General features: G+C 51.0%; 1 protein-coding gene across 1 annotated transcript in view; it reads right to left on the reverse strand.

Annotated features, from left to right (window-relative positions):
* LOC138583120 (cholesterol transporter ABCA5-like) overlaps window positions 1–27,922 on the reverse strand; it is a 3,134,767-nt gene that overhangs the window by 140,161 nt on the left and 2,966,684 nt on the right. The window contains exon 36 of the mRNA XM_069655080.1: window positions 27,276–27,425. Within this exon, the coding sequence (XP_069511181.1) occupies window positions 27,276–27,425 (150 nt within the window). The remainder of the gene's footprint in view (window positions 1–27,275; window positions 27,426–27,922) is intronic.

A 27,922-nucleotide genomic window follows, 5' to 3' on the forward strand; every position in this document is an offset into this window, starting at 1 on the left:
TGAGGGCCTTCCTAGGCCTCACTGGGTATTACAGGAATTTCATTGAGAACTATGGGAGCATAGCTTCTCCACTGAATGTGATCTCCTCTCCAAAATTCCCTAAGAAGGTCAAATGGAATGAGGAATGCAATCAGGCCTTTGAAAACCTGAAGAAAGATCTTTGCAAGCACCAGTACTGAGAGCTCCTGACGATCACCAAACTTTCAGTGTGCAGACAGATGCTTCTAATGTAGGTAAGGGTAGGGAGCACCCCATTTGCTTCATCAGTAGAAAACTGAAGGATCCTGAGACAAGGTGGGCAACAATCGAAAGAGAATGCTTTGCTATTGTGTGGGCACTGAAGAAGTTTAGGCCATACTTGTATGGCTCTACTTTTGTCATTCAGACTGACCACCAACCCTTGAGATGGTTGATGCAAATGAAGGGAGAAAATCCAAAACTATTGAGATGGTCTATCTGCCTGCAAGGTTTTGATTTTACCATTGAGCACAGGTAAGGGTGTCACCATCAAAATGCTGATGGACTCTCTAGGATGTATGTCATCGACTAGAGGTATGAGGTTCATCCAGGAGTGGATTAAATCCTCCTGTCCCTTAGTCTGGGGGGGAGGGCGAGTGTTAGGGAGAATTCTCTGTAAGGCTAATTTCCCAAACCTAGTGAGTCCCCCAGCAGCTTTGCTGGATTTTTGGGGTTTATTTTTTTCTCTCCTGCTAAGAGTGAGATTCTTTTACTCCCACTCTTAGACATGATTTGAGGTTTTCCTTTAACTTTCAATGTTTTTTATGGGCTATGGGGTCTTTTACTACATAGGGTCTCAGGTGTTTTTTTTTGTGGGTTACACAGCACCCTTACACAGCACCCTCCGTGCCGTAACCCAGGGGTGTCGTAGCGACCCCCCAACCTAGACTCCATACCCTGGGACTGACTACTGTCTCCCAGGGCATGTAAAGTCACCATTTTCTTTACTAGTCCCAAATTATGAACAGAAACCAGTACAAACCATCATATTGTGGACGTACTGGTCAGGGCAATTCGATTGCCCCGGGGTCTGTTGTTCGAGGGGGCACGTCTCTGTCCCCCCTGATCGAGTTTTATATTCGACCGCGAATATATCTCTATGGGATTTTCCCATTGTTCGAGGCTACCAACTTTAATTATTTAATTCTTATAGCCTCGAACATACCGCCGGTTTATTTATTTAATATTAATTCACTGGTTGGTATTTCTTGCCAGAACTCGATTCTAAAATGGCGTTTGTGTTCTCTTCTGTGACTCCAACCCAAGTCGAGCCCTTTGTTCCACTTTTTGGCGGGCTTCTCTACAGAAGCCTCCAAAAGTGGTGCCTCTCTGTCTGGGTACCACAGGGGGTGTAGGAGGGGGTTTAGGCACCCTGGACTGATTTACCTTGGTAACTCAAGTCGCACTCTGGTGTGATTGGCCCAAGTGGTGAGCCGGCCACTTAGCATGTTTGATTGACAGCTAGGCTGAGTGAATGGGGGTGTGCTGCATAAAAGCATGGCTTTGGGGACTGGAACTTCAAAAGTCGCCACAGGACCTATGAATTCGAGGAGGGAGAAGCTGAGCCGACCTGCAACGACGACACCACCGGTGGAGCCCTGCTGAACCGTCTCACCACTTTCCCGACGACAGAGGAGATCTCCAGTCCGGAGAGTCTTCTTCCCTTGACTGGTGGGGATAACCAGTTTTGCCTTCTTTTTACCTTCCTGGAGCATCTCGTGGCCGCCTTGCCCATGCCAACCCCCCCTCCCCCCGGCAACCGGAATACCACGGTTTACCACTACCGAGAAGGGTAGTACCTTTTAACCGGAGAACTCCGCGGCTGGTTTCTTCCCTGGCAGTGCAACGACCTTCCTCTTTCCTCCACGGCGAGACCTCTTCTTCCTCTGGACGAAACACCGACTTGCACCTGCTGCCAGGAACAACTGCCCCCGCTGGAGCTTCCTTCACACTTAAGGTACTGTGTCCCGCCTGGCTTCCCTTGTAACAGATCGTTCGGGGTGACAGTAAAGCCTCGATTTTCTAACCTGGGCTAGCCTGGGACAACCTAGCTAACTTTTCCTGACTTTAATTTCATCCTTTTTGTGCGAACTATCTACGATTCTTTGGGCATAACCCCACTGTGTGAACCTGGACCCCTTCTGCTTGCTCTCTCCAAGAGTGGGCCTTGCAATTGACTTCCTTGCTCTCCAGTAGAACTCTGCCTATCCTGCCTTCCTGTGGTTCTTTGTAAAAGTATTGAAACTTGTGTGCTTCCTTAACTCTGCCTTTTTCCCTCCCTTTCTTTTCAACTTATTAGAGTGTCACCTTATGTTAAGCGCTCACCTCTGTCTGAAAAAAAGAGGTGTTTATGACTAAGACTTGTCTAAAAAGTGAATAGGGTTGTATATATATGATAGTGACTGTGTGCTGAATTTACTTACCTCGTTTTTGCTAGTGTAAATCACAAGTGTGTTTTTAAATAAATAATAATATACTTTTACACCAAAGCTCTGGTCAGTGTTTGTTTGTGCTACTGTGTCTCTGTACCTATTGTGTATACTCTGCATACTGCCTAACTCTTCTTGAGGGAAGTCTGACTGCTCAGCCACAGCTACAGCTACCAAGTGAATCTGTGTGGTACAGACTGCTACCAAGTGGGTTTACTGCCAAACACCTGTAGTCTTAAATCTTTTGCAGTGGTCCCCAAGGGAACTGCACAGGTTTCTGCCTAACACTGACCAATCCATTGTGGGGTATTGTGTACAGTTAAAATCCCCTCCCCATATAATAGCGCCTCCCAATAGGGGGCTGATTTTACCATATAAAGTCCTGAAGTAGGCCGCTGGGTCTTGGTTAGGGGCATATGTATTTATAATACTCAATTCTCTGTTCTCCAGCAGCCCTCGAATCAATATCATCCTCCCATCTAGTTCCACCGTGGCCTGAAGCAACTGAAATGGCACATGAGGTGTCACCCAGGTAACCACCCCCCTGGCATAAGCAGAGTATGTCGCTCCCATGGTGGTCCCTCTCCACTTTTTTTAACCACCTCTAGCTTCTCTTTAGTAAGGTGGGTTTCCTGTAGTAATGCTATGACCACTTTCAGTCTTCTCAAGTACATCATTACTTTGTTCCTCTTCAGGTAATTGTTGAGGCCTCTCACGTTCCAAGTTACAATTCTAAGACTTCCCATCACCATGTGTGTTTTGTCCCTCTCCCTCCTCTTCTTCCCCAACTATATTCACTGCACACATTCCCACCCCTCCCTCCTCCCTACCCCTCCCCAACTGGTGCCCAGCTCCATCCCTGGATCTCAGGCTCCCCCGCATTTGGTCCTATCTCGGAATGCCGAGATCAGGATCCCAGCAGGGTGTCACAGATCTACCGGTAACCTAACTAGTCTATTCGTGGGGGTGTGCAAGCTGGTTCCGTTAGGCTCCTAGAGCTTGCACTATATTTCTGTGCTTAAATGATCATATTTATGCAGCCCTTGTTACGCATGTCCCAACAGTCTTTGCCCTGTCTTATATTCTAGTCCCAGTGTCTGAGTCTGCAGCACCGTGAGTACCGCAGCTTCCATTTTACTTATCTGCGCCGTCTTCCTTCTGGTTACCCGATTCCGATGGGCAGCTCTGTGTGTCAAGCCACTCTGACGCATCCTCTGGAGTGTCGAAGAACAATGCTCTATTTTTGTGGTACACCTTCAGTTTCGCCGGGTATATTAACATGTACTTGTAGCCTGCTTCCCGCAATCTTCTTTTCACTACACCATAGTTCATACGTCATCTTTGTAACAACAGTGTGTAATCCGGGTATGCCGTTCTGTTTGCCGATGCCCTTTGTATCGTTCCTCCCTTCCGGAAATGCTCTAGGATTTTTTCCCTGTCTCGACAGTTCAGGCTCTTGGCAATTATCGGCCTCGGAGGGGCTCCTGGCGGTGGCCTCCTTGTCAGGGCCCTGTGCGTCCGTTCCACCGCAAATCCTTGAGTCAGCACCCCTCCCGTTATTTCTTGCAGCAGCATTGTTTCAATATACTCCGTGGGGTTTGGTACCTCTGCTCCTTCCGGCAATCCCACAATGCGTACATTATTTCTAGGGGCGCGTCCCTCCGCTTCTTCTGCCCTGTTTTCTAAATTGCCCACGCGTTGTTCTAGGATGTGGATCTCCGATTTGTGAGATGCACATGCAGCTGTATTCGGAGCCACTTCCTTTTCCAATTCGCCTGTACGTTCTGCTAGCTTTCTGACACCTTGCCTGAGGCGATTCACCTCTTCCTGCATTGCACCTACTTTAAGTTCCAGTGCCGCCTTCAGTTCGACCATAGCCGATTCCAATTTAGTTTCTCACGCTAGTTTCAGGTCCGCAATTGCTTCCAGGATTTGCGGATCTTTGCTCGTAGTGTCAGTGCCCGTGGTGGGGGTCCTCTCCTTGCTCCTGGCCCCTTCTGCCATTAGCAGTGTTCTGGCGTATTCTTCCATCGTGGGTTGTTTGCCCTTTGCTTTAGCCTGTTTGTTGGCCATCTCAATGTTGCCGTGCTTTTCTCTGCAGGCACTCCGGATTATGGTCTTTAGCTCTTCAGTTCAGGGTTATTCTGTGGTCGGCAATGGTACTTGGGGGGGGGGGGGGACTATAGTGAGGTCCTCGTGTTCTGTTAGTTTTGTGTCTAGAGTAGATTATGTCCTCCCACGTACTTGGCCGCTATCGTTTCTTATTGTCATTATGCCCTGACTCCTGGTGGTTCATATCCCTGTCTGCGCACCCTAGGGCTTGTGGACCTGTCTGGATGCTGTTATGGACTTAGCTATCCCCAGCAGTGGGTGTCGTTTGGCCGCTGGTGCTGCTTATATATATGTATATGGTCCTCTATGGTGCTTTCCACTGGGTGTGCCTTGCGCCTCCTCTCCCCCCCCCTCATAGGCTTAAGGATGCCATCTTCGTCCGGCTCCTATGCTCTCACCATTTGTCCACTAGTTGTTAGGATCGGGCCCCAGCGGGTCCCCCTATCCAGGTTATGCCCCAGGTTATGCCCTCAGCACATCTCGTATGCACCGGGAAGTTTTGCAAGCAGCCGCCGGCTTCCTTATGTTTTAAACCACGAGGTCTTTGCTGGGGCCATCAACCTCGGGGGGAGCAGTCTCTGCTGCCTGTGTGACTGTCCATCGTACGGCATCCGGTATTATACGTTCTCTCCCGTGGCCTTCAGTGCTCCCATAATTGACCTGCAGTGCAGCGTTGTCAGAGCCCACTGAGCCTCCCCTGTGGCAGCCCCTCACGTGTGTGCTCACTGTTTGTTCATTTTACCTTTCATGCTCCGCGCTCGCTTCCAAGTATGCGGCGCAACAGTGTATCCACGGCAGTTCTCCTTAAGGCAGGGGCGCATATGCATATGCTTGCAGGCACTGTAGGACGTACTTGCCATACAGCCCGACGTGGTCTCCCCAAGTATGTGCCTGTGGTCTAATTGCGTTCCTTAGTCAGGGCGTGCTCCGCTTCAGGCCACTACTACTTTGCCTCGCTCTCCAGCCACTATGACCCATGCTACGTTGCTCTGCCGTGGGTTCTCCCCGCCTGCTGGGCCCGCGGTGGCTCTTCCCCGGCAGGGGTATTTCGGGCCACTCCGTCTCTCTGCACCACAGGCGTCCCGGGGTTCTCTTCGCGGGGCTCCTTTGTCCCCCTCACATGTCCGCCTTTCCATTGGGATTCTCTTCTGCCGGCCGCATTGTTCCACATTATTGTGCAATGCGGGCGCTGGGGCTGTGATTGCTCGTTCGGGTCCCTCCTCGCTGCGTGTGTACTCTCACGCAGCCCTTGAGACCTCGGTGGGTAGCCGTCTCCCGCTGCAGGCGAACCTCGGGAGCTGTTAGTTTAGGGATATCGTATTCTGCTCCGCTCCTACACGTCCTTAAATTCTGGCTTATCGGCGCCCGTGCCAGTGGTGCAGGGGTACCTGTGCGCTGCACCTCGCAGCCGTGTCTGCCCTTTGTTGTTTTCTCACTGTCCTCGCCCAGTCAGCTAGTTCGTTTGTCTGTGCATCCCATCCGCCATTTTGTGTCGCCTTCCTTGAGTATGCGCGACCTCCGCAGTATTCAGAACTCTGTCCCCATATGTCTTACGGGCTCCAGAAGTTCATCAGGCATATTCACCGCATTCATAGGCGGGCATGTAATTTTTCAAAACTTATTGGTATCCGTGTGTGCACTATTTGCGTGGATCATTTGCAGGATCTCGGGAGCTCCTCCGGAACGCGACTCCTCACATGGCTCTCGTAGCCACGCCCCCGAATCCTGAGCTCCTTATCCACGAGTGCCTCTTCAGACCGACCCAGTGCCCATGGCTCATGACACAAAAATCTGCTGAGTCGAGGCCAGACTAATGCCTGCTGTACTGCTACATTTCTGTCCTTGAATAAGGTGTTAAAGATGTCCTTCACCTCAGGAAAGTTGTGTGCAGCAGCTTAAAGGAAAGTCCAAAATAGTACATGGCCATGGTGCAAGATGCATTAATACACCTTAGCGGGACACTGCTAGTTGCAAACACCTTGAGTCCACAGACATCCAAGTCACTTGCTCTTTCTCTCTCGAAACCTGGAGACAACAGACATCCAAGTCACTTGCTCTTTCTGTCTCGAAGAGAAGGTAGTAGTCTTGAGGACTGCCATTGAGGACTGTACCACTAAACTATCTGGGCAGATAAATACAGGTTCTGAAGGAGCCAGGCAATGCTTTATGCAAGGTAGGAGTCCACTACAGGGATTGACACTAGTTTCTTCCAAGCCTCCCACACAAAGGAAGCAGGGTCTCACAGGGAGAACCATCTTTATATATAAAGCTGAATGTACGCATGTTTGTCAGGCTATACAAATCCACACGATTGAATCCACGTCTACCAAATTTTGCATGGATTCCTCTTTTGTCTGGGGCAAGATTGTAGTCATTGTTTGGATGCAACAATATCACTCCGTAGACACCCTCATTTACTGATGCTCACCCCGATTCACTACAGTAGGTACTAGAAGGAGGCAAAATGTTCGATGTGGTGGTTATTCCTTTGAAATGTATTACTACCGTATACAGTTCGAAAATGTTTATTAAAGCATTTTTGAAGAGAATAAAAAAAACGAATTTTAAATTTTATTTTGTTTTATCACGCTACTCCAAATATGGAAATGGCAAGGTTACAGTTTACTTAAATTTATTCACAAGAAGAGAGCACAATCAATCAATCTTTCTTGGACATTTTCACTGAGTGACAAACAGGCCGCACAAAAAAGGAACATCACTTGGAAAAGCTCTATCTGATGCAAAGCGAAAATCAATATCAAGAGCTTCTGAAACACAACAAACAGCAGCACGACTTGTCAACCAGAGGACAAGAGCAACCTTCCGAGCAAACTGAAGCAAGACTTGCTGACATGGGGACAAGAGCAACATACTCCAGGGCACATGAGACACCACTCGATCAGGACACTTGCAACGCCGGGTACCTCAGCTAGTTGTGAACAATAGTCAAATCACAATGGACCTTTTGTTTGAAGTTCGCTAACAAACCAAGCATTTCCACCTTTTTAGCCATCACCCTCTGAAAATAAGAGTGAGGCTTCCTCGGAGTCAGCGCCAGAAGGACATACACCTTCAAGAAGTGTCCACTCCGCTGGCCTCCTGCAGAACCACTGCCAACTCTATTAGGTGTTCTCCTTCTCTATAGAACTCCTCCAGGAAGTCCTCAGCTCCACTGGAGTAAAGGTGTTACAGCCCAAAGGAGATGATATTCCCTTCTCCATTGAAGATAGTAGATATCTTCATCAAGAATTTGCCCATCAGAAGCAGGGCGTACTCCTGAGGCGTACCAGGTTTGTCAGCAGTGAATGATGTCGGTAATGCTAGCCGCCGGCACAGAGGCTTCAGGCATACAGTTATGGTTCACAGAGGAGACTCTGCTGGCTTCACCAAGCATTGTGGGGGGGGGGGGCGGGCAGTGGTCATCATCAGCAACAAGGTCGAAGGTGCCTTCAAGTATTTTCAGCCGGAACCTCTTCAACTCCTCCAAGGTAGATGATTGAGTGGAGAACGGTAACCGAGGTGTTGTGTGTCAAATCCTTGGAGTGGATGATGAAGACGAGCAATGCTTAGAGGAGTCACTAGGGGAGTTGGACATCTTTCTGTGCTGCTGCATTTTGTCTTTACAAAAGGGGAAACTTCCATCCATCTGGTCTCCACCAACACCTTCCTAGATGGGGACATTATACTACTCTTGTGAGCAGGTGAATAATTTAGTTGCACACACCCTTTAAGGTTTTCGGTTGCATAGATTGGCGCCATGTTCAGTCTGGAAGATTGTGGTTCTCTTCCAGGCAAATCCTGTGAGGGTCCACGACAGACATTTGCCTCCTGCCATCCAAGCTTGAGGCATTACCATGGTTACCAGGGTGAAGCATGATGTAGAGATAAGCAAACGCTAAGTGGTGCTTCGAAAGACTCCGCCGTGGGGCGTGTAACAGCACAGAACAGGGCAGGGCGCAGAGCTGTACCCTTTGCTGGTGAAAACATTTCCAAGGTCTGGTGGGGCTGGAGATAGAATATCCACGATGAGTTATTTGTGGGAGGAAAGGATGCATTAAAATTTAATACTTAACTACGGCAATGTTGCAATGTTCTTTCTGATGAAATGTTCTTTCCCCTCACCCCTCACAGATTCTTCATCTTCGATCTATCCTCCAGTGCCAGCTGACCACCGGAAATGCTTTCGACTGTGTGCACAACATAATGGTGAACAAACTATCAACACTTGGGGTAGGTTGGGAGGGTGAAGAGCGAATCTGTGTGTGCAAGAACTAAGTCATTAGAAAAAACATTATTGGAGGTAAATAATGTGTTCTTTTAATAATTCCTTTACTTTCACAGATTCCTCATTTCGGGATCCCAAACCAGTACAGAACATGGAAGAGGGTAGAGAGCAAGAACCACGACATACACCCCAAAACTTTGGATCACCGCACAACCAAAGGGTGTCCTGCACTGACCAGGAATCCAGAAAATAGTGCTTAATGAATGTGTACAAGTAAGCCCAGGTGGCCACCTAACAGAAGTATAAAACTGGGATACCCCTCTGTAGGACGCAGTTGGCTGCCAGGCCCCTAGTAAAATGGGTCTTCAGATTGTAAGTCACCACCTATTTCCCGGCCAGGCTGCACCACCCAAATGCAGAAGAGGATCCACCGGGACAGAGTCTGTTTGGTAACGGCCCTGCACATCCGAGCTCCAGCTAATATTCCTTGCTAATGTTTCTCATCGTTCTCATCGTTTATGGGAAAAGGAAGTGAAACCACTCCCCCTAATAGAGGTATGCACAGATGGAAGACAGGAATGTGAAAGACTTGGGAGATGAAAGTCCAACCCGACATTAAGAAGGAAATTCGGTCTCACCCTCAATATGAACTTTTCTTTAGAGAAGACAACGTGTGGAGGATTAACTAACAGAGCTTGGAGCTTACACACAGGCCGCTATCTTTCTTTGGCACCGAATGGAAAAAAAGGAGTGCCGTCCATTTCCCCACTCAAGACTGGCACATGTTCTGTGACAGTCACCACCAGGAGCCTTTGGACTTCCTGAAATAGGAGAGGGATGTGCAGAAAGATAAAGGCAGGAGATAGAAGGCATTGAAAGGAAGCAACATCCCTAGAACACAACCTGTAAAAGCCGAGGTTTTGGAAGTAGTGCTATGGCACTCCTCTAAATGCACGCACAGCATTCCCCAATTGAAGCACAGTGTGGGGAAGTCCCAGCAAAAGAGGAATTTTGAAAAGCTGCATTAAGTTGCATGTAAGCTAAAACTTGCAAACATTCACGCTATCCAAGTGGCTGACATCACATAAATTGGGAGACAACGGTAGCCAAAGCAGTAAGGGAAATCTCACCAGGATAACATTTTTGAAGAAAATGAGTCGCCACTCCAGATTCTATAGGCTCTAAAAAGCAAGATCTCCTTTCTCATCAAAGATTGGAAACTCTTTTATAAGAACTTGGATTTGAAAAACAGGAGCAAATGCTAGCAAGGTGCTGTGGCTGAAAGAATCTGTGCTGGGGCTTTGATGCCCAAAGGTGGAGCCAAGTGGCACTGAGGAGGAGCAGTCTCTGAAGCAGGGACAGAGCCAGCAGGCATGCTGTTGCGGACTAAAGGGTAGCCCTTTGTCGGCCTCAGAATGCGCAGGTACAGAGATGGGACCCGTGGTCCCTGTTAGGGAGAATTCTCCTTCTAGGGCTAATTTCCCTCCCCTAGTGAGTCCCCCAGCAGCTTTGCTGGATTTCTGGAGTTTATTTTTTCCACCTGGTAAGAGTGTACATCCTTTTTTCACTCTTACATGTTTTTTGGCCTATGTGTTGTTACTCATTGTGTGATCTTGGGCACTGGAGCACACCACTCCAAGTGCCCCTGTTCTTGTATGGGTTACACAGCACCTTTAGTGTAGTAACCCAGGGTTGTCTTTTAGACTTCCCTCTGACTCCATTTCGCTGGGGCTGACTACTGTCCCCCCAGAGAAAGGTAAAGTTGCCATTTACTTTACATAGTCATTTTTACCACAGACCGAGTACACCCCATTTTACATGGAGTACTGGAAAGGGCTAATCTGTACCCCTTTTCTGTCTGTACCTCCCTGAGCATTGTTTTGCTCTTTTAACATTTAGACTTGGCTGGTGGCAGTGGTATCTACCCTAACTTTTCTACCGCGATTATATTAGATAAGGAACAAGTTACTTACCTGTAACTGTTGTTCTCCAGCATGGGTCTGGCATGGATTCACATGCTCATGAATATTCCCCGTCGTCAGGCTGGGAATCCTCGGTAAAGAAAAAATCAGTATCAGTTTTGTTTCTGATCTGTCTTTCGTAGTAGTAACCAATCACTGATCTCTGCGTCATACTGACCACAGCCAATGACTGCCCTCTACCTAAGCCCCGCCTCTGGCAGCCATCTTCAGATTTGGTAGCACGTGAAGTGGCAGTATGACCAAGTGAAGAGCCGCAGAGGGGTAGGCGGGAGGGTTCGCATGTGAATCCATGCCAGACCCATGCTGGAGAACAACAGTTACAGGTAAGTAACTTGTTCCTTCTCCAGCATGGGGTCTGGCATGGATTCACATGCTCATGAATATAAGAATAGATAGCAGTACACACATGCACAACCACGGGGGGTGGCAAAAGGCTCAACATTAAGCAATACAAAAAACTCAACATTAAGCATCTCTTACCTCCTCACCAGGCTCACCTTAAGCGAACAGGTTGCGCAGCACTGCTTGGCCGACCCTGGACTCCTCCCTGGAATCTCGATCGACGCAGTAGAATCTCGTGAAGGTGTGCGTCGACCTCCACGTAGCAGCCCTGCAGATGTCCAGCAGGGGCACACCAGATAAGAACGCCGTAGTAGCAGCGATCGCTCTGGTCGAATGGGCTCTCGGACGGCCTAGCAGCGGTCGGTTAGCCAACCGGTGACAGTGCATGATGCAGCCGGAGAGCCATCTGGAAATAGAAGACTTCGAGAGAGCCTTCCCTTGATTCACAGGTCCAAAGTTCACGAACAGCTGTGATGTCCTCCGGAAACTCTTTGTGCGGTCCACGTAGAACTTCAGCGCTCTAGCCACATCCAGCGAGTGCAAAGTCCTCTCGGCCGGCGACGAAGGAGACGGGAAGAAAAAAGGTAACACCAAGGGCTCGTTAAGATGGAAGTCCGACGGCACCTTGGGCATAAAGGAGGGGTGTGTCCTAAGCACCACCCTCGAGGCATGGAAAGTCAAGTACGGTGCTTTGCAGGATAGGGCCTGGATCTCTCCCACTCGTCGTGCGGAGGTAATGGCCACCAGGAACGCAGTCTTCCACGACACAAACTTCATAGGTGCGGAGTGCATCGGCTCGAATGGGGGCCCCATGAGCCTGGTCAGCACCACGTTAAGTTCCCACGCCGGGGCCGGGGCCTTCACCGGCGGGAACGACCGGAACAGTCCTTTCATAAACTGTTACCAGTCGATGGGACCACAGGGACGTCCATCCTGTGGTTCTGGTATATCTGGAGATCGCCGCCAGATGAATCTTAATGGAGGCATGGGCTAGCCCAGCCTTTGCCAGCGATAGCAGGTACGGCAGCACTTGAGGGGCCGTAATCCGTAGGGGGTTGATCTTCTGTGCTCGGCACCAGATAGAGAACCTCTTCCACTTATGACCGTAGCATTAGAGAGAGTCGAGGACGCCCTGGCCTTTGCAAGAACCTCTCTGCAATCGGCCGGTATATCGTAGCCTCCAAACTCTAGCGCTGCAGGAGCCAGGCCTGCAGGTTCAGTGACGCCGGGTCGTGGTGGAAGATGGCGCCTCCTTCTCTGGAGAGAAGGTCCGCGTCCACCGACAGCTTGATGGGAGGGGACGTTGACAAGTCCAGAAGGTCCGGGAACCAGATCTGCCTCGGCCACGCCGGTGCGACGAGGATCATCCTGCACCGGGACCTCTTGAGCTGGCTGATGAGTCGAAGCAGCAACGGCAACGGAGGGAACGCATACAGGTATAGGCCGTCCCAGGGGAACGAGAACGCATCGCCCATGCTTCTCGGCTGGGGAAACCTGCTGGCGAACCTCTTCCACTTCGAGTTCGTCGCTGTTGCGAACAGGTCGATTTGAGGTTTGCCCCATCGTCGGAAGAGTAGATCCACCTGATCCTGGCGCAGTTCCCACTCGTGACACGCGCGCAGCTCCCTGCTGAGCGAGTCGGCGATGGTGTTGCTTTCTCCTGCCAGGTCGAATGGAACCAGGAACATCCCCTGGGCGACCGCCCAGTGCCACAGATCCTGTGCCTCCTTGGATAGGGCTGGGGATCTGGTGCCTCCCTGCTTCCGTATGTAAAACATTGTCGTGGTGTTGTCCGTGAAGATCCGCACCACCTTGCCCTTGAGCGACGGGAGGAACGATTTGAGAGCCCAGAACACGGCTCGGAGTTCCAGGACGTTGATGTGCAGAGGCCTCTTGCGTGGAGATCTCCGGTGTGGGCGCCCCAACCTTCCAGGGAGGCGTCCGTCGTCACCGTCTCCTGGTACGCCGGCGTCTGAAAGTCCTTGCCCGCCGTGAGGTGCGCTCGAACGCCCCACCACTGAATCGCCCGCCGGAACACCTCGTTGAGGGGGACCCTGTCTCGAAGGTGCCCGTCGCCTGCATCCAATGGGCGTCGAGAAATTCTTGAAGAGGGCGCATCCGTAGTCTGCAGAGGCGCACCAGGTAGATGCAAGAGGACATCATCCCCAGGAGGGACTTGATGGACCTCACCCTGGCCACGTCCGTGGCAAGCAGGCGCTGCACTTTGCCTAGAATGGTTTTCGTCCGTTCTTCCGACGGGGCCGCCAGGCGCCTCACTGTATCGAGCTTCGCTCCCAGAAACAGGCCCACCTGCGACGGCACCAGGTGGGACTTTGGGTAGTTTATGGCGAATCCCAGGTCTGTGAGTAGCAGGACGGTCCTCGCAGTGTGTTCGACGGCGAGTTCCCTCGTCCTTGAGCGGATGAGCCAGTTGTCCAGGTAGGGGTAGACGTGAATCCCCTGCAGGCGCAGCCGCGCCGCCACTGGTGCTAGGCACTTGGTAAAGACCCTGGGGGCCGACTTCAATCCGAACGGCAGTGCTCTGAATTGGTAGTGGCGTCCCTGGACGACGAACCTGAGGAACTTTCGGTGACTTTTGAGGATGGGAACGTGGAAGTATGCATCCTCCAGGTCCAACGACGACAGAAAGTCGCCTTCCTCCAGCTGTCCCAGTACGTGCTGGAGGGTGACCATCCTGAACTTTTGTGATCTGATGTATTTGTTCAAACGACGAAGGTCCAGGATGGGGCGCCAGCCGCCCGTCTTCTTCCTGACGAGGAAGTACCTTGAGTATACCCCGGAGCCTCTTGGGGACAATCTCGATGGCGCCTTTCCTGAGCATCGCCCGTACTTCCAACAGCAGTTGCGGGACGTGATTTTCCTTCCTGGCCACAGGTGGAACGTGAGGGCACTTCTTCAGGAATTCGATAGAGTGTCCTCTTGCCAGGATATCCAGCACCCAACGGTCGGTGGAGATGGACTTCCACACGCCGACGAAGTTCGTCAGCCGGCCTCCCACCGGGGTGCTTCGGTGGGGGCCCGAGACCACGGCCGGTTCAGTCCTGCTTGGAGGTGGTGGCCTTGCCGCTCTGGCCACCCTGCCGACGGCGGCGAGGCGCTCCCTGCTTGCCGCGACCCCTGTAGGCCTCTTGAGACGAGGAGCGTGCCGCCTGGCGGTAGGACGACGAGCCACCGCTGGATCCCTTGGAGGCACCCTGTCTGCCTCCGGGGCTCCGAAAGGGCCGTCGTTGCTGAAGGGCTCCTAGGGCGCGGCCCGTCTCCGTTTTTATGGCTTGGAGGGATTCGTCCACCGCCTTCCCGAACAAGTTGCTGCCGTCGAACGGCATGTCCAACACCCTGGTCTGGACGTCCTGACGGAAGTCGGTCGCCCGGAGCCAACCCCGTCGTCGTAGGCAAACACTGTAGCCCAGCTGGCGGAACCCGGTATCGGCAATATCGGTTGCCACCGTTATGGCGTGGTCCGACGCCACCTCGCCCTCTTGCAGTATTTCCAGAGCCTCGGACCTCTTGTCGTCCGGCAGGAAGTCCAATATGGGGGCCAGCTTAAACCAGAGCTCCCTGTCGTAACGGGCCACGATCGCCAGGGCGTTGGCCGCTTTAATCGTCGTCGCCGCCGACTAAATGACCCGCCGACCCATGACGTCCAACTTCTTTCCCTCGCCGTCCGGCGGGGAATTCGACGTCGAGGCTCCTGACCCCGCCGCTTTCTTCTTCGCCGCCGCCGAGACGACCGAGTCTAGCGTTGGCTGGGCCCTGAGGCACAGGGGGGCGGTTTCGGGGACCCGGTACGACTTCTCGTACCGGTCCCGTTTGGCTGGTGCCGTGGAGGGGTTCTTGAGAACCGACAGGCCCTCCACCCAGATGTCATCGATTAGGGGCACCGCGATGACCGTCTTCCTCTTGGCCTCCCGGCGCTGATAGAGGAAACCTTCCTTTCTCTGCTCCTCCGGGCAGAGCTGGAACAATTCGGACGCCCTGGCGATCATGGCGTGGAATGAGCCAATCTCGTCGGGCGGCGAGGCCCGTGCAACGGGAGACGGGAGACCCGTTCCGTCGTCGTCGCCGTCGCCCTCAGAACCCGTCGTCGAGCCCAACGCACCGTCATCTCCCGACTCGTGGGAGGATGAGGAGGGAACTGTAGGCCTTAAGGGGGCGAGCGGAGGAGAGGGTTGGGTCCTCCGTCGTTTTGTTCTGAGGACTTCCCGACGGGCCAGGTTGCGGGTCTTCCGACCTGGGCTGTGGGAATCTCGTCCTTATCTCAGAGCATAAGGACTTGATGGCAGACAAAATGGCCGCCGAGCCATCCTGAGGCCTAGGATCCGGCTGCGCCGGAAGGGAAGGCCGCTCTTCCTCACCATCGTCGTCTTCCTTGGTTATATCCCGAGGATCTTCCTGACGGGATCGAACCTTCTCGAATTGGACTTCGAGGTTCCTCACGGCCTCGGTCAGTTCCTCCTCTGAGGCTGACTCCGAGCTCGAGGAGGGCACCGTGCCCCCCCTCGCTTCTTCCATCATGGCGGCCACGACGATGGGCTGAAAAGAGGATTCCCTCCTTGGCGGCAGGGAAACTCTAGTCCCGGAGGTGGTCTCCGCTGGCGGTGTCTCTGCCGGCTTGGCCAGAGTCGTCGCGATAGCCTCGATAGAGGCCTTCGCCTGCTGGGTAGGGGCCTTGACCACCTTAGGTGCGTCCCGGGCCCTCTCCTTCGGCGCAGGGGTGACGCCTCGCTCCCCCTCTTCCGAGATGGGACGGGGCTTCTCCCCAAGCTTACCCGGGGTCTCAGACTTCCTCTTCCCCAAACCGGAGCGTTGGCTCGTGGTTGACGGTGCCGGGGAAGGTGCGCCCTGCCTGGCGACCGAAGAGCTCGACCTTTCGGCGCTCCCGGAGCCAGCGGACTCGCAGCGCTTGGCCTGGTGTTGGGCCCCCGTCGCCGGGGCGCCCGCACAGGACTTAGAAGCCCGCTCGGACCCTTTCTTCTTCTTCTCACCCGTCGAGCCCTTCTCCAACAAGCTTGCGAGACGGGATCGACGGTCCCTCATGGTCCGCTCCGACAAGTTCTTGCAGAACTGGCAGTCCTTCTCTACATGAGTCTTGTCCCCATGAAGACAGTAGATGCATCGCGAATGTTCGTCTTCCTTAAACACATTCTGCAGCCCGCATCCAGAGCAGCTGCGAAACAGCTTGGGACCGGGTGACGAACTCGCATCCTGGGCCATCTCGAAGTAGGCCGCGAATCTTCTGGAATCCTCCAAGAAGTTGATTCGACGAAATCTTCACCCTTGAGGGGCGTAGGAAAATCCCGCAACGGGTAGCCGTTAACGGGAGTAGAAACGGTGGAGCTTGAGGCTCGATTAACCGAAAAAATGTGAAAATTCACCTGAAAAAGCGCGAAACACGCAGTAAAAGCTCGAGAGCTAAGCACGAGGACTCCCAACACTTGAACGTGCGGTAAAAATCTGAAGATGGCTGCCAGAGGCGGGGCTTAGGTAGAGGGCAGTCATTGGCTGTGGTCAGTATGACGCAGAGATCAGTGATTGGTTACTACTACGAAAGACAGATCAGAAACGAAACCGATACTGATTTTTTCTTTACCGAGGATTCCCAGCCTGACGACGGGGAATATTCATGAGCATGTGAATCCATGCCAGACCCCATGCTGGAGAAATGTGGTACTGTTCTTGGCTATTATATTAGCCTCGAACATAAACCCGCTTGACCAAATCGTCTTTCTTTTGGCTCCGGTTGGGTTTATTCGCCATTTCTTTTTGTTAAAGTCCTTCTTGTGTTTTGCTTTGCGCGGCAAACTAGGTTCGCCTTCTTTGTTCACCGTCTTTTGGCGGTGAACAAAGAAGGCCCTCCTCTTGGCACCTGGGTATCTAGGCAGACTGAATGGGGAAGGGGTGTAGTCACCCCCTGCACACGGTATCCTAGGAAACCCAAGTCGCACTTTGCCATGATTGGCTGAGGTGGTTGTCCCGGCTGGACAACCCCCCTGCTGCGTGATTGACAGCCAGGTTGTGTGAATGGGGGTTTTTGCGCATAAAAGGCAGGTCTCTTGGGATAGAAGTCTGAGTCGCCTCTGGAACTACAAGGAACCGAAGAGAAGTGGAGAGAACGACGGCTGCTGCAACTACCCTGTCCCGGTGAAGCCCTGGTGCAGTCCTGAGCTATCTACTCTTCGACGACTAAGAGAAGATCCAGTCCGGAGTCTTCTTCCCTTGAGCCTGGTGGGGATAACCAGCTCATCTTCTTCAGCCAGAGATCTCCGCCGTGGTCGAAATCGCTGCACACTGCTGTAGTGGTCAGATAGCCACCTGCTGAGCCTCTCTTGTTTTTAAGGAGCACACCTTTGTGTTGTCGCTGCTGTCGGCTTCATCCCTGTGTGGTGCAGACCCCCTTCAGATGTCCTCCTTCACAATGAAGCTCCAGGAATCGTGGGTCTGCGGGAAACCAACAGGAACAACTGTCAGTGGAAATAAGGTACTGTGTTCTACTCGAGGAAACTGGGAAAATCCCTTTTCTTCATCTTCAAGGCTCGTCCTCGTTTTCCCTCCTTCTTTTAACTTTTGCTTCCGAACATTGACAATATTCAAGTACTTTTTGGCTACACGGAATCGTGAACTGTCTAACGGTGTGATCTTCGGCACAGGCCTGCGGTGTCACCTAAACCTGGCTCCGACCCTTTGACCTTTGAACTCCTGTTTCTGAGTGTTTCTCGATACTGTCTACCTAACCTAAATGTTGCCTGTGATTTTTGCCTCCAACTCCCTCTGGGTATCTCAGGTGCTAAGTGTGTTTTTGCCCCGGTAGCATTTCATGTCACGGATACGCATTTATTTAGTAGACCGAACTGACAAGTGATCGCAACCATATCCGCGGTATCGTGTTTTGTTCATAACACCGGTTCATTCAAACACAGGGTACTTACCTTGAGACTTACTGTACAAAGTGAATTGGTTAGTTGTAGTATATTTAATGTGTGGTTTTGTTTAAAGTTTACTAGAGGTGTTGTGTTTATAACTGATGGTTTAAAAATAAATGTACTTATATTTTTTTTACCTGAAACCATGAGTCAGTGTTTGCTTGAGTCAAAGTAATTGTGGTCCCTTTGTGTAATCTCTGCTACTGCTCATATACTCTTGAGATAAGCCTGGCTGCTCTGCTACTGCTACCACTATAACTTAGTAGTACGGGCTTGTACCAAAGGTAAAAATTGTATTGCCACCTATAGTCTTAATCAGGTGTAGTGGTCCCTAAGGGCACTGCACAGGATTCTGCCTAACAGTCCCCTTGGCCTTAGCGACATTTCAAACTTATGTTGCTTGAAAACCTCCCGTTTCACTGGGGTGAATGAGCTAGTGGGGAACAGTAACTCCTCCTTGAATTTTGTAGTTGGAGAGTCAACAGAGGAGTCACATTATCTCTACAGGAATGACTATTCTTTGAGGAAGAATAAGGAACAAGTTACTTACCTGTAACTGTTGTTCTCCAGCATGGGTCTGGCATGGATTCACATGCTCATGAATATTCCCCGTCGTCGGGCCGGGAATCCTCGGTATAGAAAAAAATCAGTATCAGTTTAGTTTCTGATCTTCTTTCTTAGTAGTAACCAATCACTGGTCTCTGGGTCATACTGCCCCCAGCCAATGACTGCCCTCTCCCTAAGCCCCGCCCCTGGCAGCCATCCTCAGATTTTTACCGCACGTTCAAGTGTTGGGAGTCCTCGTGCTGTAGCTCTCGAGCTTTTGCTGCGTTTTCGTGCTTTTTCAGGAGATTTTTCTCATTTTTCGGTTAAATAGAGCCTCAAGCTCCACCGTTGTGAATCAATGCCAGACCCCATGCTGGAGAAGAGTGATATCCTTGAGTCATTACGGGAAGCAAGACCTATTAGGGTGGTTTTCTTCTCTACTTTTCTAGGACCCCTTGTTGTCAGAAAGCTGTTTCTTTTTGGGCTTGCAGGGCTGCTTGGAGGATGGCATAGAGCTGGGGACTCATTGGGCATCCGACTTCCAGCCTAGTGAAGAGCAGTGAGTGGTTTTGCAGTATGGCACCGGAGGGCCTTAGGATGCCTAGACTGGCAAGTAGGCATAATGCTTGTGTTCTGCTCGACCACCAGAGGCACATTTTGTAAGGGTCTGACATGGACATTTGTCTACCATAGATAGTGCAGGGATTAAAGCCTGAGGCCTTTGGGGTGCCAGGCATAATGCAGTAAGAAATTCAAGAGCCGTTAGCAGCGTTCTAAAATAGTGTGCTGAACACATTGGGCCTCATTACGAACTTGCCGGTCTGGAAAGAACGGTGGCGGTAAAACCGCTGCCACCGTTCTTTCCGGACCAGCTCATTCAGAGTCCTGCAGGCAGGAGGTGTCACTCCCGCCAGGTCTGGCGGGTGGTGCTTACCACCACCCGCCTGCAGGCGGACATGGAAACACCGGCTCTGTCATAGACGGAACCAGTGTTTCCGTGGTCCCCATCCCCATAGAGTCCTATGGGACTCCATGGGAATGGGGACTTCCAGAATTCCGCCTCCGGAATTTCCAGGTCACCGGGGTCGTAATGCCCCGGTGATTCCGGGGATCACAGAGGCAGAATAGTAATACGGGTCCGGCGGTAACCTGCTGGTTTTTCCGGGTCAGTTACCGCCGGACTCGTAATGAGGCCCATTGTAAAAAGGAACTGAAATACTGGGGTGTGGCAAGATCTATAAATACTAACCATGATATCACATACCGAGTCATGGCCATGGACAATGGCAAGCAGAAATGACAGAGAGCCGGGATGCAGCCCTTTGGTTGAAAAATTATAAATTACTCACTGTAGTGATTAAAGGACTCCTAGTCCATAGTCCCCTTTCCTCCATACTGTATGGGGCATTCCTTGCTAGGGGCAGCAGACAGAAACTTTTTCACCAGAAAAAAATCATCTTCCCTTTTAAATTTAGAGGCGCGCGGGGGCGCTCCCCTGACTCCGGCCACCGGCACCACTCCTCAGTCCCCATTGACGCGTCAACAATATTACCATTGCCTAATTGTGAAAACAAAATCAAAATATCGAGGTTGAGTACCCCAAAAGGAAATACACCGAATACGGGTTACAAAGGAACATACAAAGTACTTTATTTTATACTGAATCCAGTTACAAAAACAGAGCAAAGTCAGATAGCTATCAGCCCTCAGTACAACACAACGAACTCCAGCGTGGTTCAGTGTGTTCAGTGAGAGACGTTGTACATTAGAATGCATTCGCTTTTTATACACTTGGTGGGCACGATGTCCAGCCCCACTTTGGGTTAATATTCCATTTAATACATCACCAATCTAGGGTTTGTGCCAAGTCTCGAACAACCGCATATAACTGGTTTGCCTTTAATACATGTATCAACAAGCATATGCAATTTTCCATGCAGGCCTTCTCGAACATTAATACAATGCAGTTAAACAGATGTTCTACGTTCAGTATTTGAATACATTGTTTCAACATATGCTCGTGGATTAGTTTCATTGCACGAGTAATCCTTCTACACACAGGTCAACGAAGGACAAGGTCTCAGTTCACAACCTCAACAAGTGGCCTGCAGGCAAGTTACATATTAGCTATGTACAGAGGTCAAGACGGCCATGTTGTATTCTGGAATGACATCGTCCACCATTTTAACTCACAGGGTGACTTTTACAAAGCAAATCCTAAAATGGCGGTATGACCTAAAATGGCGGCTTACATTGATTTAAAGTCAGGACCTTGCAACACGGATTCTTACGCAAGCGACTTTTCGAGCAGCTTGGCATAGGCCAATATTAATATATTTATTGCAATAGGAGGCACAATATGATTTCTCTTCTGACATAATGACACCAGTTTTATTAGATGGGAGGATATTGGGATGTATGGAGGAAAGGGGACTATGGACTAGGAGTCCCCTTTCCTCCATACTGTATGGGCGATTACAACTGAATGTTGTGGAGAGGGGATCCTCCTTAAGAAAACAAGTTCCTTAATGCTGCCTGCCTAAACGCTGCGTCTGACCTGGAGCTGGCATCCAAACAGTACTGCTTGCAGAAGGCCGAAGGAGTGGCCCACGTGGACGCCCTGCTGATGACCTGCCACGGGACGTGCCTCTGGAACTTGATTGCCGTGGCCTTGGCTCTGATTACTTCCCCAGCCACGGACCGCTCCCTTGAGACCTACCAAGGCAACAACAACGGAATGGCCCCACACATAACTATGATTCTGTTTCTTCTGACATTACCTACCGTGACTTTCGCACACTCTTCCGTAGCTCCGTGCTGCAACCTGTTACTTCTCAAAGCTTGGTGGGCCTGAATTAATTTTATCTGTGCCTAACCGCTATCTGAAAGTTTGCATGACTTGTAAATCGTTCAGGGTCTGCTACTTCTACTACCTTGTCCCACTTATGCTGTGTTAATGCATGTCTGCTGCACCCGATGCCCCCCCCTCCTCAGTGCCATCCTTAGATGCCCCCTATACTCACTCTGTGACTGCTACACCTTCCGCCCCTCCCTCTTGGTTATACCAAGGAGACCTGCCGGTATCAGCTCCACTCTCAACCCATTAATTAGGCTTCCAAAATTGTGCTTCCAAATTAATGTCACATTTTACTTACTTGCAACTGCATATGTTTGATGTAGCACTCCGTACCATGAGGTGAGGCTTTGCCAAAATTGTGCTTCCACATTTTTGTCATATTTAACCTACCTGCAACTGCATGTTTTGACGTAGCTCCCCGTACCATGAGGTGACGCTTTCCAAAATTGTTCTTCTAAATTAATATAACATTTAACTTACTTGCAACTGCATATTTTTGATGTAGCACCCGTACCATGCAGTGAGGTTTTTCCAAAATTGTGCTTCCAAATTATTATCATATTTAACCTACCTGCGACTGCATGTTTTGATGTAGCACACCGTACCATGAGGTGAGGCTTTCCAAAATGGTGCTTCCAAATTAATGACACATTTAACTCACTTGCAACTGCATATTTTTGATGTAGCACCCTGTACCTTAGGTGAGGCTTTCCAAATTTGTCTCACATTAACCTAATCAACTGCATGTTTTTGATGTAGCATCCCATACCATGAGGTGCGGCTTTCCAAATTGTGCACCCAGGTCTCTGTCACCTTTCACCTACCTGCAACTCTATGTCTCAATGTAGCACCCTGCACCTTCAGGTGAAGTCCTCCTGGGCAAGGCTCCTGTAACTAATGCAGCTACCCTAGAAAGTCACTACCCTTGCAAGCTAATTATGCAATGACTTTAAACTGCTATCTATGTAAGTAACCAATGTAACCGACATTCTTGAGCTAAAAGCGCCTAGATGCCTCTGGGCTTTGCGGGCTATACAAATGACTAAATAAATAAATAGCATGGGCATAAATATTTGTCGGAAGCGGTTTGTGATGCCCCTCATAGGCCTACCTAATGGCCGATACCATCCACCTAGCTATGGAGCACTTAGAAGCCTGCTATCCTGGCTTTGACCCACCGAAGGTCACAGAGAGCCTCAGATTGGCAGAAGCTCTTGGTTCTGCCCAGGTAGAAATTTACAGCACTCCTAACATCTAGACAGTGCAGTACCCTCGGAGCACCATCCTTGGGGTCTGCGAAGAAAGTAGGCAGCACTATCTCCTCATTTAGGTCGAACGAAGACACTACTTTAGGCAAGAACGTGGAGTGCGTTCTGAGGATAGGTAGTGTACAGCTCCTAAGCCTCCAACGTTTGAATTTAGCTGACGCGGCGTACAGACGTAAGACCCACCAAAAGGGCTGTCTTAATGGCGACTAGCCTGATGTCAGCGGACGCCATTGGTTCAAAGGGTTTATGCGCCAAGGCGCCCAACACTATGTTGAGGTCCCACACTGAGTGTGGCTTCTTGATAGGCGGGCAGAGCCTGGTGAGGCCTGCCAAATGTCTTTTAACCACCGAGTTGGAGGATGAGAAAAGGTTCTCCACAGAGTTCTGGTAGGCTCAGATGGCCGCCAGATCTGTACAAATCTGTACAGCATGTGTCTAGTTGCACCCCTGAGTGTGCGAGGTGTACAGAGAAGGATAGCACGTCGTCCAATGTGCACATAAGAAGATCAACCTCCTTAGATTCCACTTGCTTTTGTACTGGCTCCTAGTAGCATCGCTCCTAGCACCATGTATGATGTCTAGGTTAACCTGCGAAAGACGCAGATGCTATAATGTGACCTGCTCAGGAACCACCCTGCAAGCGCTAACTTCTGTGGGGCGGGGTGGATGACCGTGTCACCCTGCTGCGACAGTAGATGAGCTGTGCCCAGTCGAAGGTGCATCGGAGGTTGGTCCGCCAAGCTGAGTAGCTCCAAGAACCATGGCCTTGCCGGCAACCAAGGAGCTACCAGAATGATACTGAGCTGTCGGGACTCCCTTATCTTGTAGATCACCCTGTGTACCAGGGGAGTGGGAGGGAAGGCATATGCGTTCATGCTGTTCCACTGTATCTGTAACATCTCTCAGAGAGCGTAGGCCCGGTCCCTGCCAGGATGCAAACTGAGGGCACTTCCTGTTGTTGTACCAAGTGGCGAAGAGGTCCACCTGTGGACGAACCCATCTGTTGAAGATCCACTGAAGGAACTGATCGTTCAATTGCCATTCCTAATTGTCCGCACCCAACCTGCTGAGCCTGTCCGCCTCCAGGGGTGACTCCCTCGGGAGGTGGAGCGCCGTCAAGTGTATGTCGTTCACCAGAGCCAATTCCCAAATTCTGACCGCCAGGGTGCATAGAGGAATAGACCTGGTGCCACCCTGCTTGTTGATGTAATACATGCTGGTGGAGTTGTCCGTTTGAATGAGGATCATCTTGCCACCGATGAGCGCTAGGAAGAGTCTGTGGTGATGGTAACCTGCGATGGTAACCTGCGATGCTGGTTGCCGGAAGGGTCTGCCTATCCTCAGGTTGCAGACCAGGTCCTGGTGGAGAAAGGGATGAATGCTGACAAGTTCCGCCTGGGAACCCCGTTCTTGACTCCATGAGGCTGCGAAGTGCAGCTGTAATCTTCTAATGTTGAGCCTTTTGTAAGGCACTGCCAGAAGACATGACGCCATGATACCCAGGAGGTGCTGGTACTACCATGCTGAGGTCACCTCTCTACTGAGAAAATGACTCGTGGCCCTCTTGATGGCTGTGATCTTGGCAGAAGGGAAAGGTTCAGGGTGGAAAGGTCCAACACAACTCTCAGGCCAGTTTGGTTCTTCTTGTGTATGCCAGAAATTCTGGAGCAGAAGCCCATGCCCTGCTGGGAGGCTGGGAATTCTTCCACTGCCTGACTCTGTATGAGTGATCGCATTTCCGCCAATAGAGTTGTTGTCCCAATATGTGGGACTGGAGGAGAGGAGGGAGGGAGGGAGGAGAGGCAGTGGCTGGTAGGCGGTAGCCTGTGGACACTACTGATAGGATACAGGGGTCCGCAAATCTCGCGTGCCAATGCTGTGCATGAAGGGCAAGCCTGCCCCCCACCGGAGAAACGTAGACCCGGAGGGGAGTTCATGCCTTTTTTCCCTCTGAGGCTGAGGAGGGGGACTGAAAGAAGCCCTTATTCCCCGGCTTGTGCTGTTCGCGGTTGTGCTGACTTGGAAATTGGTTCCTGGAAGCCCTGGAACCTGCCGAAGGCCAGCCCCTTGTCGGAACGTTGGTGCGTATGGCTGTATGTCTTGGGCACGGGCTTCGTGAGGATAGATAAGGATTTCTCAGTCTGGGAACTGGTCGTCTTCTTATCAAGTTCCCCATCGATGGTGGAATGAAAGAGGTCGCTACCCTCGAATGGAAGGTCCAAAAATGCGCTCCTGGATGATCAGGTTGAATTTGGTAGCCCGTAGCCAGGCAGTCATTCTCATGTCTTTGGCGATGCAGATGGCCTGGCCTGAGGTGTCAATATGTGCCACTGTTGACTCCAATGATGTCTTGGGCCACCATCATTGCTTCTGCCAGCCCTGCCTTTAAGCGTGTTTGACTGTGTAGCGGAAGTTCCGGAAGGAAGTCGGCTATTTCCCGCCATAGCCTTTGGTTAATGGCTGCAAGCATGGTGTCCGCATTAGACTGACGAAGGTGCAGTGAGGCGTTGGAAAAGACCTTCTTTCCATAAGCCTCCAAGATCTTCTCCTCCTTGCCTAGCTGAGCCGAGGACGAGGTGGCCGAGGAAGACTGTTCTTTCAGTAGATGGAGGCTGCAGCAATCACAGAGGAGTGTGGTTGAGGGTGCGCTGACAGCAAGAGTGTATCCCCCTCCAATTGCCTGTGCTTGGCGTTGAGGCGCCTATTGGTGGGCTACACCAAATGGGGCTTAAACTATCCCTTTTTGGCCAAGGTGCCAACGCCCTTCTGCATCAGAATCTCTGTTCTAGCCACGGGGCATAGAGTGAGGAGCTCGGTCAGGACCCCCGCCTCTGGTTATTCAACCTCGGGTTTTGGAAGCCCCAAGTACTCGGCCAGACCTGCGAGCCGTTCAAGGAATGCCTTTGGCCGAAAACAGAGTGTCACGGTCGTCCTCCTCATCAGTATCTGCCAGCGTGTCCTGCTGGTCCAGAGTGGGCGGAGGAGTACTGGGTGCTGAAGACTGAGGTGTGCTGACTGGAGCCAGAGGCTGCTGTGGAGGCTGGTATGGAACCGCCTGGTCTGTCAGAGGCAGAGGTGTCAGCTCCGTGGGGCCTGCCGTGAGCAGATGGGGCTGCGCGGGGGCCTGAGGCACTGGCGCCATAGGAGGAATGACTGAGGGTGCTGGTGGTGGGACCGGTGGTAGCATGTCCATGATCACATCTAAAGGATGGCTCCCATCTGAGGGGATCTCATAAGCATGAGGAATTTCTCAAAAAACCTGTCCTCACGGGCTGGTGCGGTACTAGGTGGCGTATAGCCAAGCCCAGAGGTTGTGGAGGCCTGGGTGTACTCTGCCTTGTCGCCTGTGGGGTGTATCTGCTCTATGACGCTGAAGGATGTGCTGTAGGGGGGTGGTGTTGGACAAGCAGCCTTCTTATCTGTTGCGGTGGCCATTTTGTCGGGCTGCATGCCACATGCCTCTGCCGTGGTGCGTGCCGCACTAGTCCCAGCCTCCTCCTGGACTCTTGGCGGTGGAGCTTGAGGTCTACACTGCACCTTAGGACGGGCCTGGTAGGCGTTGTGCCCTTGATTGTGTCACCGGTAGTGCTGCGTACAGGCGCCCCCTCAGACATTTGTCCGGTAGTAGGGTGTAGCGGTAAAAGAACCTTGCGGTCCCTCAGCGACCCCACCGACAGGATCTAGCGACCCCTCTGCCTGGTGGCGGATAGCTGAAACAGCCAGGATACCTGTGCTGGTGTTAGAACCTGGACAGTTCCTCCCGCTTGGACGTTTCCTAGGAAAGGAATCGCCCTTGCGGGGTGCTGATGAAGAGTGGCCATACGTTGGGCTTTGACTTGTGTCTGATGAAGTTCTTCAAGTCCTCTGGAGGCGATCTTTCAAAGAGCTCTCTCCACCGAGCTAACCTGTTCTTCAGTCCGGCTGGTGTAAGCGTATTGCGCGTGGTACAACCTTCCCAGCCATGGTCGGGGCCAAGGCAGCGGTGGCAAAGAGCATGTGGTTCAGACATAGGGAAGAGCCATTCGCAGGCTGGACACCTGCTGAAACCCAAGGACATTGACATGCTTGGTGCTAGAAGATGGAGTACCTTGTTAAATACTAAAAGACAAAAAGACATTATCCGGGGAAGAGAACTGGGAAAACAGTCCGTTCCTGTCAACGCAGAAAAGAGGACTGACGAGTGGCGCCGGTGGGCAGAGTCAGGGGAGCGCATGCTCCTAGAGCCGTGCCCCTGCACGCCTCTAAATTTGATGGGGAAGAAGATTTATTTCTGGTGAAAAAGGTTCCGTCTCCCGTCCCTAGCGAGGGACGCCCCATACAGTATGAAGGAAAGGGGACGGGACTTGGGAGTAAATCAGCATATCAGCTGCCGCTGGAGAGGAGGAATTTGTGGGAAGAAGAAATACATTAGAAACATAATTCACCTACATTTCACATGAGAGGGAATTATAAACATTTATAGCTAATGTACCTTTTTTAAATGCACATTTAATGAAAAGAAAATATTTGTTCTTAAGCTTAAAAACTAAAGATGTTTTATCAACTTCTTTCCTACCTTTCTTGTCGACTAGCGTTGGGAAATATGTGCTCAATCTCTCTGTGAAGAAGTTCCACTTTCTGGCCCACAGCACACTCCTTCAGTTTCATATCCAGGAAATACTTTTTTCCGAATTTACTCTTTAAATGTTGGACAGAACCTATGCACCTAAAGTAAATCCAGATTGGTGTTATGCAAAGTGGTAAACCAACAGGAAGATCACTTGAGATTAAAAAAGGACAGGATGGAGAACAGAAAAGTAGAAAAGAGCAGAAGAAAAAAAAGCGAATGAATAGACAGCGAGCAGCAATCAGTTAAACGAAATTTTGAAAAAAAGAAATACATAGAGATATAAACACAAAGTATAAAGAGAATAAAAGAGTTACTTATCTTTGGATCTGATTTGTTCTGATGAATACTCTAGCTTCTTGCATTGCGTATAGAAAAATATCTCCAGATGCCACACCATTTTTTTTAATAGCAATTCTCGAGATGGGTGACATTGTGACACAGGAGCAGAGATACACAGGGGCCAACCCAAAAGTGATGACATAACTAAATAAAGGTGCCACGAAGGGAGTGTCCACCGGATCTGAAAAATAACATTAGCCCTATAGTGCGATAACAGCTGAAAACTCCACAAATTATAGATTGAGCTGCCCCAA

This window comes from Ambystoma mexicanum, chromosome 3q (genome assembly GCF_040938575.1).
Source record: "Ambystoma mexicanum isolate Mex_15411 chromosome 3q, UKY_AmexF1_1, whole genome shotgun sequence".
Classification (NCBI taxonomy): domain Eukaryota; kingdom Metazoa; phylum Chordata; class Amphibia; order Caudata; family Ambystomatidae; genus Ambystoma; species Ambystoma mexicanum.